This window comes from Bombina bombina, chromosome 1, assembly GCF_027579735.1.
Source record: "Bombina bombina isolate aBomBom1 chromosome 1, aBomBom1.pri, whole genome shotgun sequence".
Taxonomy (NCBI): Eukaryota; Metazoa; Chordata; class Amphibia; order Anura; family Bombinatoridae; genus Bombina; species Bombina bombina.
In genome coordinates this window covers 1,128,242,425-1,128,264,817 of record NC_069499.1, presented here as the reverse complement: position 1 = coordinate 1,128,264,817, position 22,393 = coordinate 1,128,242,425, and the positions used below count along the sequence as shown (strand labels likewise).

At 36.4% G+C, this 22,393-nt stretch overlaps 1 protein-coding gene across 1 annotated transcript; it reads left to right on the top strand.

Annotated features, from left to right (window-relative positions):
- The first annotated feature begins 1,271 nt into the window (after positions 1-1,271).
- Positions 1,272-22,062, top strand: CCR7 (C-C motif chemokine receptor 7). Its single transcript, XM_053694101.1, has 3 exons — positions 1,272-1,456; positions 5,245-5,294; positions 20,489-22,062. Exons 1-3 carry the CDS (start codon positions 1,438-1,440, stop codon positions 21,554-21,556), a joined length of 1,137 nt encoding a protein of 378 aa, XP_053550076.1. The 5' UTR covers positions 1,272-1,437; the 3' UTR covers positions 21,557-22,062.
- Positions 22,063-22,393: the final 331 nt, after the last annotated feature.

The window sequence follows — 22,393 nt, the reverse complement described above, 5'->3', positions numbered from 1 at the left end:
TGTTTTTCTTTTTAAAAATGTCAAGTTTTTATATTGCTTTCAAAGGCTGTCAGGGCAGTAAAGGATCATTTTAAGCACAATATTTGTCTCTGTCTCTTTAATAAGATCTAGATCATACCGTCACATTGTTAGGATAATCAGAATTATAAAGTATTTAAGTAATCAAGAATAATATGAGTGCACAAGGGTTTTGAAAAGGTCACTACAGTTTTAAAACTCCCCTAACAACAGATTTGTGAGATATCCTGCGTAAGGTTCAGCTAGCGGCAGATTTGATATATTATGCTTAGTTATCCTAATTATCTCCTTCTACTTGTGTAAAGTAATGCCATAGTTACCAGCTGCTGCCTACAAATACGTATTTGCTTTTGAGGAGACTAGGGGGCCTATCTATCAAGCTCCGAACGGAGCTTGCCGGCCCGTGTTTCTGACTCGCCAGAAACACAAGTTATGGAGCAGCAGTCACAAAGACCGCTGCTCCATAACCCTGTCCACCTGCTCTGAGCAGGCAGACAGGAATCGCCGGAATTCAACCCGATTGAGTACAATCGGGTTGATTGACACCCCTCTGCTGGTGGCCCATTGGCCGCGAGTCTGCAGGGGGCGGCGTTGTACCAGCAGATCTTGTGAGCTGCTGGTGCAATGCTGAATACGGAGAGCGTATTGCTCTCCGCATTCAGCGATGTCTTGCGGACCTGATCCGCACTGTCGGATCAGGTCCGACAGACATTTGTTAAATAGGCCTCTAGATCTCCCAGTTCAACATCATATTAGATTAGACAGCACACAGATTGTTATCAGTATGAAATAGATTCAAAAGTAACATCCCATGACCAATCAAGCAGACACATAGGCAGCTTCTTACTTGAAATAATGACAGAACTGTTGGGTGATGGACTCACCTGTGCTTGAACTAAAGGAATAGGTTATATAGCACTATATATGGCATTATAGGGTGTAAATGCATGAAAAAGAGGAGGCTATAAGAAAGCGTTTATATCGATTAATGGGAGTTATAGGGGAAAAATATATTAAGAAATAAAAAAAAGTAATAAGTAGGGGTTATATGAAATAAAGGAGGGGTTAAAAATTTGGTGCATATGAAATAATCGGGGGAATTATAGGTAGGAGCTATAGGAAAACATCATATGACACACTGTTGTTTTAAACACTGACAATGTTTTCAGTCCCAAATAAGTTGATCAGAAAGGCACATGACTTAGAAGGGGAAGTACAGAGCATATGTAATATAGAATGTATGAGTGCTAATCACTCACACTGCACAGACAGGATCTTAAATGACACACGCTGCTCTGCACAAAAACACATGCTCACCCATTTACACACAGTGTAACACAGGTACTCACTGGGCATACATAGAGACGCATTGTTCTGCACAGCCACACTCCTGTAAAAATTCAACAGAGCGTTTACACCATGCAGTCTCAGAAACAGGGTAAGTTCCAAATTCTCTTTCTACTTATCCACAATGTCGTAAGACATGTTGCTTTATATAAGTAGTTTACTAGAAAAATATATTTACTGTTGTATCTTTTTTTTATTTCTAGTTGCTTGTTTTATATATCTTAGAGCTACAATATATTAATTAAGGTAACATTTTATAATCTGCGCTATTTCATGTGGTCTACCCTTGCTGTGTGCCAAAACAGCCTACATCATTTTATTTTATGTAAACTGTTACTTTAAGAAAAAGCGCTCACACAAGCACACACACTGATGAACAATTTGTTTGTAGTGTTTTATCAATAACTGATGTCTGTGCTTATCTGAAGGATGTAAATGAACAGTTTGTTTTTATGTTTTTATTTAAAGATTTTTTAACCTTTTGTAATTACAGAAAATGCTTTAACTCAATGCAGTTACTTAGATATTATGAGCTGTTTATACGTTATATAAATATATTTCCAATATACAATAACATTACAGAAAATGTACCCCTCTTTTTAAATATCTCCCACTGGATTATATATCGTAAAAAGTTTGTTTTACGTATGGATTTTTTTTATTTTTGCTTTTATTTATTTGTTATTCTTTTTAGATTATTGTGCATAAACTTTGCTAAATGATCAATGAAGCATATTAGTTTGTCTAAATATTACAATGAGATTATTATGTCAAGTCATTTTGTCCTTAGGAAACTTTTTTAAGCATCTTCTTATGAAGCAAATTTCTGAGAAAAGTATTTTCATTAGATATAAAAATATGACTAATGCAGTGGTTGATGGGAACAAGTTACATTGGTTGTAAAATTGAAAGTGTCCAGATTTACCTAATGACAATATTTGAAGGGAGAAATAATCACTACATTATATAATTTCTTATTCTAAGAACCAACTGTACTATTAGCAAAAGCTACAGCACAGGCAAAAATTTTGAGTATAAATTTGCAGTGGGTGAGTAAAAAACAAATATAGCTCTTTTCCTATCTCTAACATTGAGTAGACTAGTAAGTAACTTTTCCATTCAGGACTACGGTTTTCTTTCCTGACTATTAAATGATAGTGATATTTTTCCACCCCTATATTAATGGAGATGACAATTATATTTGGTAAAGCAATCATTTTCCTCACTCTGAGTCTCAGATAGCTTATCTGCACAGATGGGAGCTCAGAATGCATTTAATTCTAAGAAAAGTGGCAAACAGATTAGGATGCTGAACAGGTGTATCACAGAAAGGTTTGTAGGTGTGAGTAGGATATGTCATGGGTAGAACAGAGGACAGTTAAGGGAATATATGAAGGTAATGCTGTGATGCTCAAAAGCTACAGCAAGAGCTGGTATAGGAACTGGCAGAGAGGAGCAGCACACAATGAACAATTAACCAAGCTACAGACTGAAACAGAATTTAAAGGGACATGAAACACATTTTTTCTTTCATGATTCAGATAGAACATGTGATTTCAAATAACTTTCCATTTTATTACTATTTTAATTTTTTTTAGTTCTCTTTGTACACTTCGCTGAAAAACATACATAGGCAGGCTCAGAAGCAGCAGATTGGTGGCTGCACACATATGCATGTTTTCATTGGCTTTCAGCTAACTCCCAGTAGTGCTTTAAACAAATTAGATAATAAAAGTAAATTGGAAAGTTGTTCAAAATTGTAAGATCTATCTGAATCAGAAAAGAAAATGTTTGTGTTTCATGTCCCTTTAAGCTAGCATTCTAAGTAAAAATAAACCCTTTGTAAGGTGGGTGTCTGACATAGAAACAAGGGTATGAGAAGCTACAGACCTTTAGTGTAATAAGGAAACAGGATTTTTAAAAGTCCCTTGGTTGTGAGTTTCTGGTACTTGTGTTTTTTTCAGAAATAAAAAGAACCTGACTCACAAAAACCAAAGATACTGAGTTTAGAGAAGAGGTTTCCAATACTCAAGTGACAACAAGAAGCTTGAATTTGAGAATAAGAGATTAATGAGTGGATCCATGGGCACCTTTCTGAATAGGTTGGCTAACACTTGCCCAAGGTGGCACTTGTGAGACCAAGCAAGTTTTTTGTTTTAAATGATGTATTTATTTTTAATATTTTTCTTTTTCCTGGATGTGGGTATCAGCTTAAGCCTGTTTGGACTGGAGCTATGACAGCACCATGTTTTGCCTCAGCTACTAGTAGCTCTGCTTCAGCTGTTAATTATAACGTAATTAAAAGATACAAAAACACATACATGCATAAACAACCACACATACACTGCGCTATATGTGTTTTAAAAAGAAATGTGTCAATCACATCTCTGCGAATGCCGGAGCAGGAGGAAGTTCACTATTGTTCAGCTGTAAACAATGTATGAAATAAAATCAGTGGCTAAATACAGCACTGGGTAGCTAAATCTGATTGTGGCAAAGGAAAGAAGTTATATTTTCTATGTCTAACAGGGAACCTAGTGATCATATTGGTAGAAATTCAGTACAGTAATATAAGGTTGCAATCCTCTACCTGTTCAAAGGTATTCTAAGTTAGTTGCTTTCTACATGCTGATATCCACAGTTTGGTGTAGCACAGTAGCACACACACCGTACAAAAACAGAGTTTAAATGCATATTTAGGAGTTCTACCAAAGAGACCAAATAGTTACACAAAATAAGAGGTATTAGTGCACATCCACTTTGCAAATAAACAAAACATTTATATATGCTGCAAAAATTGCCTACAAAATCACCTCTGATGATTAAAATAACATCTTTGTGACACAATAGGCCCATATCTGTTTAGTGGTGAGATCTTTCCATTTTTACTCCCTCAATAGCAACCTTGATGGGTGAGGTTTGACCTCTCGGCAGCTGGATGCCTAGGCAAGGGGATTTCACTTTGGAACATATGCAATGAAGTGTATATAATATCTGGACTGAGTGCTAATACCCGGTTACAATAGCTTTGTGTGAGAATATTGTTCATCAAATCTTTTACTGATATTGATGGTATTGGACATTACTGACATTTTGATATCTAGATACATGATGATTTACTCATTACTTCTATTGAGATTCGGTTTGGACAAGTATATGAGTGATTATTCTAGGGTTAACTTGTGTTTTTTTACTTTATTTATTAAGGTGGTATCTTGTAATAGATTGGATCATTTTTTTCATACTTGATATGGCAATTGTTTAGAATTTTTCTAGATATTAAATATTATTTGTGATATTAATCCCTTGTGTAATCTGTCTTGAATCCTATTTTTTTCCAATTTTCAACCTTATAAGTAGTTGCTTTCTAGAGTACACTGTTTATTTTTCTTTTTTGTTGATAGATAGATGTATACATACATACATAGATATATATATCAATGTTATTACTACAAAGGCCTTCCTGTATAATGTAGTTCATAAGCTTTGTATCCAAATGATAACTATTTATCCATCTAGAAAATTGCCTTTATGTAGTGTAATTGGAACAAGACCTTTCTGTGTATGGAAGGATTTGCTTCAACAGTGCAAATCAGCCTGTGCTAACTAAGAGTTAAAACAGGCAACCTACCCTATCTAGAGAGCGTAGAACAAGCAGAAATTTTATAGGTAAAAAGCAGGGAAATAATGAATGCATTTTGCAAGATCGTATTATTTTCCTTGATTAAACAAATATTGCAAGATGAAGATTGTTTTATTTACTTTAATTAAACCTATTAGGGGGGATTCAATGTTGAGTTCTATCCCCCTTAAAAGTGGAAATCCCTGTATTATAGTACAGTAAATGTTTTTAAACATATTGTTTTTTTTCCCCTAAAGGTCAAATATTACCCCTACGGACAGTGTTGATTCTTCTGATTTTACTTCAGGTAAGAATTGCTACCTATATATTTGAATTTTATTGATTGACAGATAGATAGCAGACAGATTTAATGTCACAATTTTCTCTTCCCATATTCATAACTACAGTTTATAGATAGATAATCCCTTTATTACCCATTCTCCAGTTTTGCATAACCAACACGGTTATATTAATATGCTTTTTACCTTCTATCTAAGCCTTTGCAGATTGCCCCCTTATTTCAGTTCTTTTGACAAACTTTCTTTTTAGCCAATCAGTGCCCTCTCATAAGTAACATAAGAGCACATTTTATCTATATGGTGAACATGAACTAACGTCCTCTAGCTGTAAAAATGCATTCAGATAAAAGCTAGCCTTCAAGGGCTTAGAAATTAACATATGAGCCTACATAGGTTTAACTTTCAACTAAGAATACCAAGAGAACAAAGCAAATTTATAGATAAAAGTAAATTGGAAGGTTGTTTAAAATGAAATGCCCTATCTGAATCATGAAGGTTTAATTTTGACCAGACTGTCCCTTTAATGTATTCCTTCCATTCCTCATCTCCTCATATGAACTTCCCCCCTGCATCATTATAAAAAGTAAATGAGTGATGATAAAATAATCTGGCATCATGATGTCCACTCCATAGTCAATAAGATATATAATTAAATTCAATGAGAGTGGTTAAATATTATATGCTACACACTGATACAAGTTTTATACACAGTTTGTTAAAAAAAAATCTTGTTTGAATTTATTACCTTGCTTTTTAAAAACACAATAAAAAACAATGTATAAAATAACATAGTCCATAAGAATCCAAAAGCTTTAATGTCCCTTCCAACTTTTACCGGCGCTTTTCTCTAAAACCACCCTCAGGTGGTAACCCACCACTGGATTCCTAGCCTCAGCCATCTACAATCATGTAGAATAAAACATTTACTAAAACATATAAATAAATGTACCCTATAAAATCAATGTGTATTTGCAACGCGATTGTCATCTAAAAACAAACCACCTCAGTTAACATAAGATTCCTCAGGAATATAGATATTTGGCTGAGAAACGCGTTGCAAATGCACATTGTTTTATAAGGATACACATTTTTTTTAGGGTTCCCTTTTATATCTTTCAATAAATATTGTATTACATAGACAAATCCATCTAAGTTTTTAGGTTACTGTGACCGGGAATCCACTGAGCTGTACCACTGTAAGTGTGCAACCTGCCTGAATCAACACAAATGAGTGCTGAAGCTTTTGAGAGTCTCGATTTGCTATTTCTTTTTTATTTCCGTAGTCTATATTATTTATTCTATCAGATACCTTCCGTTTTCTATACCAGCTATCTATGGACACATGAATCTATTTTAATTCAGCTCTTGTCATTCTCATACTTCCATTCCTTATTGCAATATATAAAAAAACAATTATTAGCATATAAATTCCCAGGTTTGTTTTTTTATTTAAAGCCAATTAAGCTTACTGGGTGTGTTTTTACTCTTGTACACCCAGGCCAGTACCCAAAACAAATAATACATAAATCATTCCCAAATAAATAAAATGTAACTATCCAATAATCAAAATAGCTGCCACAGTTACTGTAATTCCTTGTTGTTATAACATTTTGGAATTTACCTAAATGTCCTGCAATAGTTTAGGTCAGTTTTACCTGAACACTAATTTAAACAGTATAATGACCTAGTATATGCATGAATAAAGCTTTTTTTCTGTGCATGCACATAAAATATACCTATGACACAAAAGCAAAGCTTTATGGGCTCCATGTACTAAGCCGTCAATTCATCCGTCATTTTAGACGCGGATAAACTCGCCGTTACTCGCCACGGGCGAAATGGTGTCCGCTGTCACTATGTACTAATAATCCCCCAATAAATAGACAAGTCTAGCCCGCCGCGAGCAGTGGCGGATTATTGATAAATTTGACGCCTCGCTCGCCGCGACTAAGCTAATGTACTTAACTTTCAGTTGAATTGTCTGGCCAATTATTAACACGTGACATGCAAGGTGTCACGAACATCATAGTAGTCGCGGGAATAGAATTTTGCTCCTATAAAAGTTCAACTTATCTAAACAACTTTATTATTGTTCAAAAATTTTTGAAGAGTGATAACAGAGCGTTATTTTTGTAATATTTATTTACAATTTGGATATGGCTTCATCTGGATCTGATAATATATAAATATTAATATAAAAATAATTATAAAGATTGACAACTATACAATACAAATTTAAAATATAGATTACTCTTTAATTACAGTCGACAAATTTGGCGCAATTTATGTACATGGAAATGAGAGACAAATTAGACGCCAGTTATGCTGTACAATGCTGATATTACTGCCTTTTATATATGTCTAGACTGGCGTCTAGATTGACTTTCCTATTGTTTTGTACCTTGCCCGCCACCTAAAAGGTGGCGAGGCAAAAATAACGAGGTGGGAGCGGAAATTGTAGCGAGCGGACAAATAGATTTTTTAGTACATTCGTTTTTGGCGAGTTGGTGGTCAAATGTGTCTAATTACAGTGAAAAATGGAGAGGTAGCGAGGTTTGGCGGATAAGTACGCTCGCAATTTTAAAGATGCGAGTTTGAACATAGTTGACGACTTTGTACATATCAGTTTGCGAGTTTTGACGCGAGATTTGTTGCGGGTAGCTCGCTGACTGCTTAGTACATGGAGCCCTATATCTTCAATATCAATAAGAACAATTTCTAAAACGTGCAAATAAATACTCTATTACACAAAATACTTTGTCAAAAAATGTATTTATATTTTCATTTTCAAAAAGGGCATTCTTTACACAAGAACAACTTTTAACAGTATGAACCAAAATATAACATTTTTATACTTTGTAGTTATCTGACATATGTCAGCCAAACCTGTTCATGTATTCAAAAATTGAAGTAAATGGCTAATTAAAGGAATATAATGTTAAAAAATAAAAAAGGTACATGGGTGTATTTCAATTTTAAAAAAAGAAGCATTTTTACAATATACTTTTATTAAAGGGACAGTAAATGTTGTGCACAATTATACATAAGTATGCAACATAAGGATAGTTTTTCACATGATAAAAAATCAGAATAACTTATTTGAAGGCTAACACTATACTTACTTAGAGCTAGATTAAACGTGGAACGCTAAATTATCACGCACCTGTTTGCAGGCACACAATAATTAACCAGTCATTACATGTGGCTGTTTATTGCTACATGAGCTCGCGGTAGCAAGTGCTGTGAAAATTAACCAGAGATTATATCTCTAGTTAATTTTCTAAAAGTGCCCCAAATGCCCTCAAAATAGAGGGCATTATAGTTTTATTGCTAACTACACTAGGCAGTTTTAGGGCTTTAAAGTTGGTGGGAGTGGGGTGTGCATCAGAACGAAGCTCCCATAGGAACCTATGGAAGTGCGCTCTCTTGAGCGCAATGCTTCCTAGCAACGTATTTACCAGCGCACATTATCATGCACTGGTATTACAACGTGGAGCACTAATATGGCTTGCACGCAAATCTAGCCCTTAGTAAGCAAAGCCATCCTATTTAGCACGGCCTTTCTACAGAAAAAAATGCAAGGTGTTAAATCACAGTGTTCCCAATCGCATAATTCAATTACATGTAACATGCTCCTGCACTAGGTAAAATAGCAGACAGCTTTAACTAGTGCATGGGGTGCTTTACATATAGTTGAATGATAAGATTGTGCACTCTGTGATTTGACACTGTACATTTTTTTCTGTCCCCCACTTTGTCCCCCATTTATCAAGTTGCGTATGCAACTCTCGGGGCTCATCACTGCAGGTTTGCATGAGCGAACCTGCATCCGAAAAATAGGAAGCAGCCATCATCACACCACGGCTTCCTAACCAGTATCCCAGCTATTAGCTGGTAGATTAAATCACCCCGGGTACATTCCCCCCAGGGTGATTGAAACCCATTATTTGTGCGCCATTGGGCTAGTGCAAACAGTTGCCGGCATTGCACAAGCAAATGCTTTTGCAATGTTAAATATGGGCAAAGTATTGCTGCAATATACTGCCCGTGTCCTGCGATCCTGGGCGGACAGGTTCTCGTGAGCAAACACTGTATGTCGGGAAGTTGATAAATGCCAGCCTTTGTATGTATATATGCTGTTACCTTTCACCCAACAGATGTGCTTTTAAACTCAATTATTAAAGTGAAAGTCAATCCTAGCGTTGTACAAACGCTAGGTTTGACTACTGACACAAATAAAAGGGGACTTTCATTCATGAAGTTTTGCTAAGAGGTGACGTTTTCACCTCTTAGCCAATAACCGTGAGGTAAATCCGTCTTGGCGACCATGGGAGCTGGATTTACCGCACGGCTATTTGCTAAGAGATGAAAACATCACCTCTTAACAAATTTTTTTTTAGCCGTGGGCTGCTGTAGCAGCTAAGAACGGCGATCGGTTGAAACAAATAAAGGAGCTTTCTACATGAAGTATCTAATACTTCATGAATGAAAGTCCCCTTTATTTGTTTCAATAGTCAATCCTAGCGTTTGTACAACGCTGGGATTGACTTTCACTTTAACTCACTTTCTCTTCTCTCTACAACTCATCTCTCCATCATGCTGCAGTTATTTGTTTCTGTTCTCTCTTGTTGCACCTACATTGTGATTCTCTCTCCTTTCCTGCCTCTCTCACTGATTTGGGATGATTGACAGACCCTGCTCTCAGGCAATTGGTTGCACAAAAGCAGGGAGAGGGACTGCAGAAGTTAATACTTATGCAAAATTAAATGTGGGCAGAGGGTGCCACCTTTCTAGTTCTGAAAGTTAACATACAAGATCCCTAACTGGGAATATTGTTGTTCAGCTATTTAATAAATTAGAGTCTTTTGTTCTTATTTCCGTGCCCCCTACTCCTCTCTCACCTCAATTCTGTCTTAGTTTATACCACCTAGGGCTCCATGTACTAAACCGTCAATTCATCCGTCATTGTAGACGCGGATAAACTCGCCGTTACTCGCCGCGGGCGAAATGGTGTCCGCTGTCGCTATGTACTAATATTCCCCCAATAAATAGACAAGTCTAGCCCGCCGCGAGCAGTTGCGGATTGTTGATAAATTTGACGCCTCGCTCGCCGCGACTAAGCTGATGGTACTTAACTTTTAGTTGAATTGTCTGGCCAATTATTAACACGTGACATGCAAGGTGTCACGAACATCATAGTAGTCGCGGGAATAGAATTTTGCTCCTATAAAAGTTCAACTTATCTAAACAACTTTATTATTGTTCAAAATTTTTTGAAGAGTGATAACAGAGCGTTATTTTTGTAATATTTATTTACAATTTGGATATGGCTTCATCTGGATCTGATAATATATAAATATTAATATAAAAATAATTATAAAGATTGACAACTAACAATACAAATTTAAATAGATTACTCTTTAATTACAGTCGACAAATTGGGCGCAATTTATGTACATGGAAATGAGAGACAAATTAGACGCCAGTTATGCTGTAAGTACAATGCTGATATTACTGCCTTTTATATATGTCTAGACTGGCGTCTAGATTGACTTTCCTATTGTTTTGTACCTTGCCCGCCACCTAAAAGGTGGCGAGGCAAAAATAGCGAGGTGGGAGCGGAAATTGTAGCGAGCGGACAAATAGATTTTTTAGTACATTCGTTTTTTGGCGAGTTGGTGGTCAAATGTGTCTAATTACAGTGAAAAATGGAGCGGTAGCGAGGTTTGGCGGATAAGTACGCTCGCAATTTTAAAGATGCGAGTTTTAACACAATTGACGGCTTTGTACATATCAGTTTGCGAGTTTTGACGCGAGATTTGTTGCGGGTAGCTCGCTGACTGCTTAGTACATGGAGCCCCTATACTTTTAATTTCTATTCAAATTGAAATGTGTCCTTCACCTCCTTCCGCTCACTCTCTCAATCTTTCTTTAACAGCACATATTTTTCCCTTTTCACAGATGATTATTTCCTTCTGTCTGCCGTTATAAAAATTCTGTACAAATATTATTTCTTCTGTTTATCTTTAGATCACTCCTCACCACAAATAAATCCATCTATATAGGGATTTTTTTATTCTACTCCTTCCTCTGGTCTCGTTCCTCCCCTCTTTCAGTTGATCACCTTACACTGCATGACCCACATCAAATATATTTTCTTTGAGAGTTATCAGTGCAACACCCGCAAACCCCCCTCCCACAAACACATTGTTTTACTCTGCGGTGCTAAAATTCCAATAAATAAGCTGCATTTCTATTTTGAATAGGACAACGCCCCAAGCTTGGGGAACACCTGAAGTTTATTCATGTTTGTTGTAATTTACTTTATTTTATGCACTGTGTAAACCATTATATGTATGCTTATTCTTTCGGTTCAAAAACGTTGGGCCATATTATAGGTGATGCGATAACTTTTTCACTCTCACACTAACTGCGTTTAAAGTAAAAATTTATAGCAGCCAGGTTATAACACATCTAACAAGTTGAAAGTAAAAAGTTAGGAGTTAGGACACGACTGAAAATCCGATATGCGCTTATTTCAAGTCTTCATATACGGCGATCACGCTAACTGCTCCTCCCTATATACTTCTATAGGGCTTACTGTTAAAAAAACGACACAGTGTTAGACCAACTGCATTGAACCCAAAGTGAGTTAAGAATACTTCACATTCTAATGTTCTTTACATTGAAGAGAATGTTCTTTTTCTTTTAAAATTTATATTACTATATATATATTATTAAAAATATATATGCATAAAATATAGATATAGATATGAAGGCCAGATATTTACGATGTAGCGTATCATGTCCACCACACATCAATAAATGCATCCGCTGTCGGCATTTATTATTGCACAAGCAGTTCTGGTGAACTGCTTGTGCAATTCCGCCCCCTGCAGATTTGCAGCCAATTTGCCACTAGCAGGGGGTGTCAATTAATATCGCAGTCTCAGAGACAGCGGACAAGTTATGCTTCATATCTACTGTTTCCTGCGCGCAGAAACAGGGGCATCAAGCTCCATTCGCAGCTTGATATTTCGGCCCCTAAGAGTGGCACGTTCACAGTTACGTGCAAGTGAAAAGGGGTTTATCGCAGCTGTTTGCATGCGTCAGGTTTACCGCTCGTATTAAAAGATGAAAGTAAATGCAAACGCCTGAGCGATTTACGCTAGAATGATTATCATGACCTCAGAGCTCTCGCTAACTGTTTTGCAAAACAAAAAAGTTGCACAAAACACATCAAAAATACTTTACAAAGTACAGTTACACCCAAATAACACCATCTAATAAAAAATATTAAAAGGACTCAAAGATAGGAGTTCTCAGGTGTTAGAAATCAAAGCTATGCAGAGGGCTAAAGATTTATTTTCAGACATATACACCATATATAGACATATTTAAGTGTATTGGAGCCTTTGCAGTTCGGTAGATGAAAACATGAAAAAAGCATATTTATGCAATATTTATATTTAATAAAGTGTTGTACTGTGTATTTACAGCATATATTTCACATTCCAATGTTCTTCACATAGGGGAATATGTTCTATGTATTTATAAAAAGATATTCCTGTACATACAATATCTATGCGCGTGAGTAGGTTTTTTTTCCACTTTTGGTTGCTTCATTGGGGGTAGTTATCAACGTGTCAACTTTCCTGCCTTCGCCGGCCCAATACGCCCGCCTAAGCTCGCCTACCTTCGCCGCCGTGGACCTGAAAAAATGCGCCTCAGTTATCCAAAAAAGCTGTCAAAAAGCCGCGGGGCGATGAGCAGCAGACTGTGAGAGTTATCACTCATCCGATCTCGCTGCTCTTCGGCTGTTTGACAGCTTTCTTGCTAGCCTGTCACTAAGCACTCACACTAAACTACACTGTTCTACCCCCTATACCGGCGCCCCCGGAGCACCCCGCAACTAAATAAAGTTACTAACCCCTAAACCGCCGCTCCTAGACCCCGCCACAAGTCTTATAAATGTATTAACCCCTAAACCGCCGCTCCCGGACACCGCTGCCACCTACATTATACCTAGTAACCCCTATCCTGCCCCCCCCTATACCGTCGCCCTCTATAATAAAGTTATTAACCCCTATCCTGCTGATCCAGCACCTCGCCGCAAATAAAAAAATAGTTTAACCCCTAAACCGCCGCTCCCTGACCCCGCCGCAACCTATATTAAATTTATTAACCCCTATCCTGCCCCCCCTACACCGTCGCCACCTATAATAAATTTATTAACCCCTATCCTGCCCCCCACTACACCGCCGTCACTGTAATAAAATTATTAACCCCTAAACCTAAGTCTAACACTAACCCTAACACCCCCCTAACTTAAATATTAATTAAATAAATCTAAATAATATTTCTATTATTAACTAAGTTAATCCTATTTAAAACTAAATACTTACCTATAAAATAAACCCTAATATAGCTACAATATAAATAATAATTATATTGTAGCTATCTTAGGATTTATTTTTATTTTACAGGTACCTTTCAATTTATTTTAACTAGGTACAATAGCTATTAAATAGTTATTAACTATTTAATAGCTACCTAGCTAAAATAAAGAGAAATGTACCTGTAAACTAAAAACTAACCTAAGTTACAATTACACCTAACACTACGCTATACTTTAATAAACTATTCCTATTTAAAACTAAATACTTACCTGTAAAATAAACCCTAAGATAGCTACAATGTAATTAATAATTACATTGTAGCTATTTTAGGATTTATATTTATTTTACGGGTAACTTTGTATTTATTTTAGCTAGTTAGAATAGTTATTAAATAGTTATTAACTATTTAATAACTACCTAGCTAAAAGAAATACAAAATTACCTGTAAAATAAATCCTAACCTAAGTTACAATTAAACCTAACACTACACTATCATTAAATAAATTAAATAAACTACCTAAAAATAACTACAATTAAATACAATTATATAAACTAACTAAAGTACAAAAAATAAAAAAAGCTAAGTTACAAAAAATAAAAAAAATAAGTTACAAACATTTAAAAACATATTACAACAATTTTAAGCTACTTACACCTAATCTAAGCCCCTAATAATATAACAACCCCCCCAAAATAAAAAAATTCCCTACCCTATTCTACATTAAAAAAGTTCAAAGCTCTTTTACCTTACCAGCCCTTAAAAGGGCCTTTTGTGGGGGCATGCCCCAAAGAGTTCAGCTCTTTTGCCTGTAAAAGAAAAATACAACCCCCCCCAACATTAAAACCCACCACCCACATACCCCTAATCTAACCCAAACCCCCCTTAAAATAACCTAACACTAATCCCCTGAAGATCATCCTACATTTAGTCGTCTTCACTCAGCCGAGCAGCGATGGAACTGAAGAGGACATCCGGACCGGCAGAAGTTATCCTCCAAGGGGCGCTGAAGAAATCTTCCATCTGATGAAGTGATCCTCCAAGCGGCGCTGAAGAAATCTTCCATCCGGGCGAGGTCATCTTCCAAGAGGCGCTGAAGAAGTCTTCTATCCGGGCGAGGTCATCTTAAAAGCCGGGTCTTGAATCTTCATCCCGCCGACGCGGAACATCCTTCTTTCCCGACGAACTACCGAAGAATGAAGGCTCCTTTAAGGGACGTCATCCAAGATGGCGTCCCTTCAATTCCAATTGGCTGATAGGATTCTATCAGCCAATCGGAATTAAGGTAGGAAAAATCTGATTGGCTGATGGAATCAGCCAATCAGATTCAAGTTCAATCCGATTGGAGCTTTGAACCTTTTTAATGTAGAATAGGGTAGGGAATTTTTTTATTTTGGGGGGGTTTGTTATTTTATTAGGGGGCTTAGATTAGGTGTAAGTAGCTTAAAATTGTTGTAATATGTTTTAAATGTTTGTAACTTATTTTTTTTATTTTTTGTAACTTAGCTTTTTTTATTTTTTGTACTTTAGTTAATTTATGTAATTGTATTTAATTGTAGTTATTTGTAGGTAGTTTATTTAATGATAGTGTAGTGTTAGGTTTAATTGTAACTTAGGTTAGGATTTATTTTACAGGTAATTTTGTATTTCTTTTAGCTAGGTAGTTATTAAATAGTTAATAACTATTTAATAACTATTCTAACTAGCTAAAATAAATACAAAGTTACCTGTAAAATAAATATAAATCCTAAAATAGCTACAATGTAATTATTAATTATATTGTAGCTGTATTAGGGTTTATTTTACAGGTAAGTATTTAGTTTTAAATAGAAATAATTTATTAAAGTATAGTGTAGTGTTAGGTGTAATTGTAACTTAGGTTAGTTTTTAGTTTACAGGTACATTTCTCTTTATTTTAGCTAGGTAAGTTATTAAATAGTTAATAACTATTTAATAGCTATTGTACCTAGTTAAAATAAATTGAAAGGTACCTGTAAAATAAAAATAAATCCTAAGATAGCTACAATATAATTATTATTTATATTGTAGCAATATTAGGGTTTATTTTAAAGGTAAGTATTTAGTTTTAAATAGGATTCATTTAGTTCATAATAGAAATATGATTTAGATTTATTTAATTAATATTTAAGTTAGGGGGGTGTTAGGGTTACTGTTAGACTTAGGTTTAGGGGTTAATAATTTTATTACAGTGGCGGCGGTGTAGTGGGGGGCAGGATAGGGGTTAATAAATTTATTATAGAGGGCGGCAGGATAGGGGTTACTAGGTATAATGTAGTTGGCGGTGGGCTCCGGGAGCGGCGGTTTAGGGGTTAATATGTATAGAGTAGCTTGCGGTGGGCTCCTGGAGCGGCGGTTTAGGGTTTAACATATTTATTATAGTGTCGGTGGGCTCCGGGAGCGGCGGTTTAGGGGGTAATAACTTTATTTACTTGCGGCGGTGTAGGGGGGACAGATTAGTGGTGTTTAGACTCGGGGTACATGTTAGGGTGTTAGGTGCAGACAGCTCCCATAGGAATGAATGGGATGTCTGTCAGCAGCGAACTTGTACTTTCGCTATGGTCAGACCCCCATTGATTCCTAAGGGATCCGCCGCCTCCAGGCTGGCGGTTTGAAAACCAGGTACGCTTGGCCGTAAAAGAGCCGAGCGTACCTGCTAGTTTTTTGATAACTAGCAAAAGTAGTGAGATTGTGCTGTACTTGTGTGCGGAACATCTGGAGTGATGTAAGAATCGATCTGTGTCGGACTGAGTCCGGCGGATCGAAGTTTACGTCACAAAATTCTACTTTTGCCGGTCTGTAGCCTTTGATAACTAAGGCGAATCAGCCTCGCCACAAATACGCTGTGGAATTCCAGCGTATTTGAGGTTGACGGCTTGATAACTACCCCCCATTGACTTCTGTAGGGGAAAACATTATCGCGCATGTGATATTCGAAGTTCGGCATTTTAGGAGCATCAGCTTAGTGCACAAGCTAAAACAGTTTGCTTTAAAATTGTAATATGAGCATTACCCGATAGGCATAGATACTTCTTTTACCAAAAAAACATCAGACATATATTGAAACATTTATTGAAGAATAAATAAAGCATATTCTGCTATGTGAAGAACATTTCATGTCAGGCTAGCACACTTGGTTAAATGCGATTGGGTGGGTATGGGTGTTTTTTTCCCACTTTTTGCATTCCATTGAACTCTATGGAGGAATATGTTAGCGTGGTTGCAATATTCAAAGTTCCTAATTTTTGTGTGTGTTGGGTTAGTGCTCATGGGCAAACTTTTTACTTTCAACTTATAATTAGAGAACACCACAAAATATATGGGTAGAACAAAAAATCAGCAATTGCAGAGTAAGAGTTTGGTGCCTTAAAGGGACATTTAACTCTAGGTACAATTCATTACCCCTCTATTAGGTAATTACTCAAATAGAAACACCACTTCAAATATGGGTTTACAAAGGCTGCAGCTTTTATTTATAACAAATACATAACAAAGGATAAATAACCAGTCATATTTAACCCACACTAGTGCTTGCCCCCATAGCAACCACAGTTTCCCAACCAGATAAATAAATACCCACCTACTCCTCTCCTGCTACACCAGGAGGTACCCACTCAAAACTGCTTGTCCACCAGGCAAGCACTCCGCCCAAAATTGCTGCAACAATTCACTCAACCTTGTTATAAATAGGGGAGGGAGCTTCTTCTCACACATACGCGCTCAATCTTTTTGGCGCTCTTTTTGAGCCACCCCCACCTCTTTTATTCTCACCTAAAACTCCACCTACTAACTTCTTCTCCAAGACCTCTCCACCTATCTCTATCACCTATACAGGGTCAAACGCCCCTCCCTTGTATGGTAACTCCTACAGCCTCCTTTCACCTACCTTTAATTATGGGTGCCAACATTTTGGAACCTAGATTTAATTGCATGTATCTAAATGAGTGTTGCTGCACATGTACAAACATGACTAGATGGAGGTGGGAATGCATCATTACTATGCTAATAAAATGTATTTGGTGTTTAATGTCCATTTAAGTTGGATGACTTTGAGGTTAATAATAATTGGACATAATATACCTTGCAATAACAGGACTATTATGTAGTATTGCAATAAAATAACACACAGGCAGGGTTTTGTTTTGTTTTCTGCAATTGTTTTTCAGTGGGCAGACCTGTCTTATTTGGAGGAGCCAACTAGGACTTGTTAGTGGAGTAAACAAGGGCAGCCACTGTTATTTTGTTAGTAAAACTAGCATAGTTTTGCAATATCATATACAATTCCCCTTAATACATGTGCTTTACATAATTCTCTTTACCTAATTATGTTGAGGACAATTGGGTAAAGATACGTGGCAGGCTCAATGCTCAGAATTTAAAAAAAAAAATATTGCAAAATTACAGTAAAATGGGAAAAAAGAATAGCTGTGCAACTAAGTCTGCTGATGTTGTGGAGGTTAAACACATACAGTTACAGGGTCAATAGTGAAGAAAATGCATGTTCTATTTACTTAGAGAATGTCACTTTTACACTATGATGGCTCTGTAAGCATTTTAAATAGCAATCCATTTAATTATAGAGGGAAGGGGTAGTATGCCCATAAGGAAATGTTGCAAAAGCTTGCAATGAAACAAATTAGTGTTTGACTATCTTGACAGTCCTTCTAAACAAAGCCATTGTAACCACTGCTACTGAAACAATATAAAGAGATATATTTCTAATGAGGATGTTAACGATAATTTGTAATAATTACATATTTATAACCAGCATGGGGGATATGGAGCATTGTGTTCTGCACCTGTGCGAGGCAAATTACATATCTTTAGCTATAAAACAGTCATGCGGTTTCCTGTGCTTTCACTTCAGGAACTGCAGGTGAGACAGGATGTGGGGTGAAGTATCACTGAAATCTACCTCTGTCTCCAGCATGCTGCTAATGTACATGTAATGAATAGAGCTGATTTTTTTCTGCAGATAAACAAGTAAAAATATGTTATACTGATGAACATCCTTTTATAAACTTCAGAGATTTCTTCTTCATTTGACAAAAAAAAATAATTCGAAATCACAACTCTTCAACATTAGAAATTTTTATCTCAAAATAAATAGAAAAATACCACAGGTATCCTTTGTGTACTTTTCAAATGTTGATTTTTTTTTTTTTCATAGTATGATGAACCTCATATGTTTTCAGGTTTTTTTTGTGTAGATTTACATTTTAAAATGGACACAAAATATATTGATTGGTACTAACGCTAAATAACATTACTACCGAATACATAAGGATTCCACTGACAAAGAAATGCTAAAGGAAAAAAACATACAATTCTTATGTGCCATAGAACAATTAAATATGTTTAAAGAATTAGTTAACATTAACCTTAAAGTTAAACATAAACAAACAAAAAACAACATATAAATGCAGAAATAATAATAGTAATAGCATATTTGCTGTACACAAAAGAGCAATAGAATGCCCACAGATTTTTTTTTTCTTATAGCTTAACAGCATTCCTTCGCTAAGGGACAGATTTAAGAAAGTAAGGCGGACAAGGGTGTACATCTTCGCCCCTATCCGCCCTGCTTTGCGCCTAGCGGGCAGCAATACGCTTCCAACATTTACCATTGCACACTACGGCTAGTGTGCAATGCCGCCCCTGCTTGCACGCAGCCTATAGCAAGGGCCATCAATTTGCCTTGTCGGAAAAGTTTTGGGGGATTGACATACGCCACATAGCAAGTGGCAAAGTGGTTTAAGCTGATGTGAACCTGCAGCCAACGACGCTCCGACCACTTGGGGCTAGATTTATTAAAGCTGAGGCGTACAGGGGTGCGTATACGCGCCCCTGTACGCCTCAGCTCGCCTGTGGTGGGGCAAAAATACCCGCAGGCATTTGGCATTACACATGAGCGCAATTTTGCGCTGGCGTGCAATCCCGCCCCTGCCCGCGCACAGCCAATCATGCGCGGGCAGGAGCTGTCAATCTCCTCGGTCGGACTCGACCGAGGAGATTGAATTTCGCCAATTTTGAGGTGGCAAAGAGCGTTATCAAGCAGCGGTCTGGTGACCGCTGCTTGATAAATCACGGCGAGCAAGTTCTTGTGCGAACTTGCTGCCGTAGGGGCTTCATAAATCTAGCCCTTGATAAATGGGGCTCTAAATTTATGCTGAAAATGTTTGCACAATTCAGTTTTTTTTGCTCTTGATATATTTGTAAAAAACCCCACAAATTTCTTTGCAAATCCCGATATTTGTGTGCTGCGCTTTTTTTACACATATATTTTGTGCTGAAAAGATCCGAATGAATGCCAAAATGCATGTTTATTGACAAGTTATTTTCACAATAATTTGCAAGTAGTAAAGCTTTTTAACTGTTAAAGAGAAACAGCAGTGAGAACTGAACTTTAATTATTTATATAGAGAGTGCAATTTAAAAACTTCTTTGAACAAATATCTCTTTCTTTTTGTATCCATTGTTTAAACTCAGTTCATTTTCATGAGAGCATACTGAGGTCGGTCCAGAAGCGTGCATTTTACTTGAGAACTATTCCAATCCATTTGAAGAGCTATGGCAAGCAATGTACACAGCCTTTTTGCAGGCTCATTATGTTGATCACCATACTAATCTTTTGAAACACATGTTTTTAATATGGCATCTCATATCTTAGCCGGTCACTTTGTGCGTGTATATATGTATATATATATATATTCTTAATACTTTTTTATACAGGCAAGTACAAAGACTACTAATAATTTTGTTTGTTTCTTTGCTTGTTTTTGACCAGCTGTGTGCCACTGAAAACACCACCAGTTCACCAGATGATGAATTTGATGAAGTTTCTACATTGGATTATGAGAATTACTCTCAGCAATGTGAAAAGGGTGATGTCAGAGATTTTCGTTCAGTCTTTCTGCCTGCAATGTATGCTGTTGTCTGTTTAATTGGTGTCACCGGAAATGGACTGGTAATTATCACATATCTCTACTTTAAGAGGCTCAAAACTGGAACAGATTTCTACCTTCTGAACCTTGCCATAGCAGATATGATATTTCTCCTCACTTTGCCTTTCTGGGCAGCCAGTGTTGCAAGGAACTGGGCTTTTGGAAATGTCATGTGCAAAATCATTTATTGTCTTTATAAAATGAGTTTCTTCAGTGGTATGTTTTTGCTCATGTTCGTGAGCATTGAGAGATACTTTGCCATAGTCAAAGCTCCATCAGCTCACCGCCACAGGTCAAAAACTGTGATGATAAGCAAGCTATCCAGTGTTTGTAACTGGATATTTGCATTTTTTCTCTCCATACCTGAACTGATCTACAGTGGACTGACAAACAGTGGTAATATGGATATGTGCATTATTTTCTCAGAAGACATCCAGAGTCTGAGTGCCAAACTCAAGATCTGTCAAATGGTCTTTGGCTTCCTCTTTCCTCTCATCATCATGTCCTCTTGTTACTGCATGATAATCAGAAAATTACTTCAGGCACGTAATTTTGAGAAATACAAAGCTATTAAAGTCATTATTGCAATAGTCATTGTATTTGTGGTCTTCCAACTACCTTACAACAGTGTGATGTTGATAAAGGCCATAAATAACACAACCAATTGTCACATAAGTAAGCAAATAGATATTGCAGATGATGTCACATACAGCCTGGCATGCTTCCGTTGTTGCCTTAACCCTTTCCTCTATGCCATAATTGGTATCAAGTTCAGGAATGATCTATGCAAGCTCTTCAAGGAACTGGGCTGTTTGAGTCAGGAGAAGGTCAACATGTGGACATCCGGTACACGGATCAGGAGAGCATCCATTGCAATGGACACAGAGACAACCACCACCTTTTCTCCTTGATATTTCCTAATGAAAATGCCTGCTGGTCACATAATATGTCATTCCTTTTTCAGCATTGGGAAGTCTAAATGGAATCTCTATGAGTAGAAGATTCTTGATTTCTGCAACGTGCGATAATCTGGTCTTCCTTCTGATAAAAAAAGTGTTGTTATTGCACCAAATAATCCATTGCATTGTGAAGGACACAGTTGCTGCTCTATTTTTATGCTCAGAAGCTATACAAATATTCATTTACATTGACATGTTATAGAAAAACAAACCCTGGGATTTTCTAGGGTTTAATTTGTGTTTGTATCATATAGACTTTCCATAATTCTCAAATTCATTTTCCTCAATAATTGTGTGGTGCAGCAAATGAACATTTTATGAACTTGGGCTTGCTGTCCTATTTACATCCTGATCAATACACAAGAGCACAGAACTTTATATTCCTACCAATATTGTGAACTATATGCTCAAAATACACATGTAAAAGCATCATTTAAACATAAAATTATTTTTGCAAAGACAGAGTGAAAAGGAATTCATTTTAAATCGCTTCTAGTTATAAGTATATATTTGTACATAGCTGACTCTGTTGTGTTAGTGATCATCATTAGCTAATCGAGACAACTCTTTTTAGTGCAGAGGAACAAAATAGTTTAATTTTGCATACAAATATCCATTAAAAAAAAACTGTAATATATTTTAAATTTATTTTTTTATGTTCCTCAAAAATAACTAAAGATTAGTGTATTAATTGTAATGTACTATAAAGGGTTTCATCCTCTAAGTATTTAGCTCTCCCTTTTTCTGAAAAAGATATCTTATAATAACATCCATCTAATGAGCTGGAAA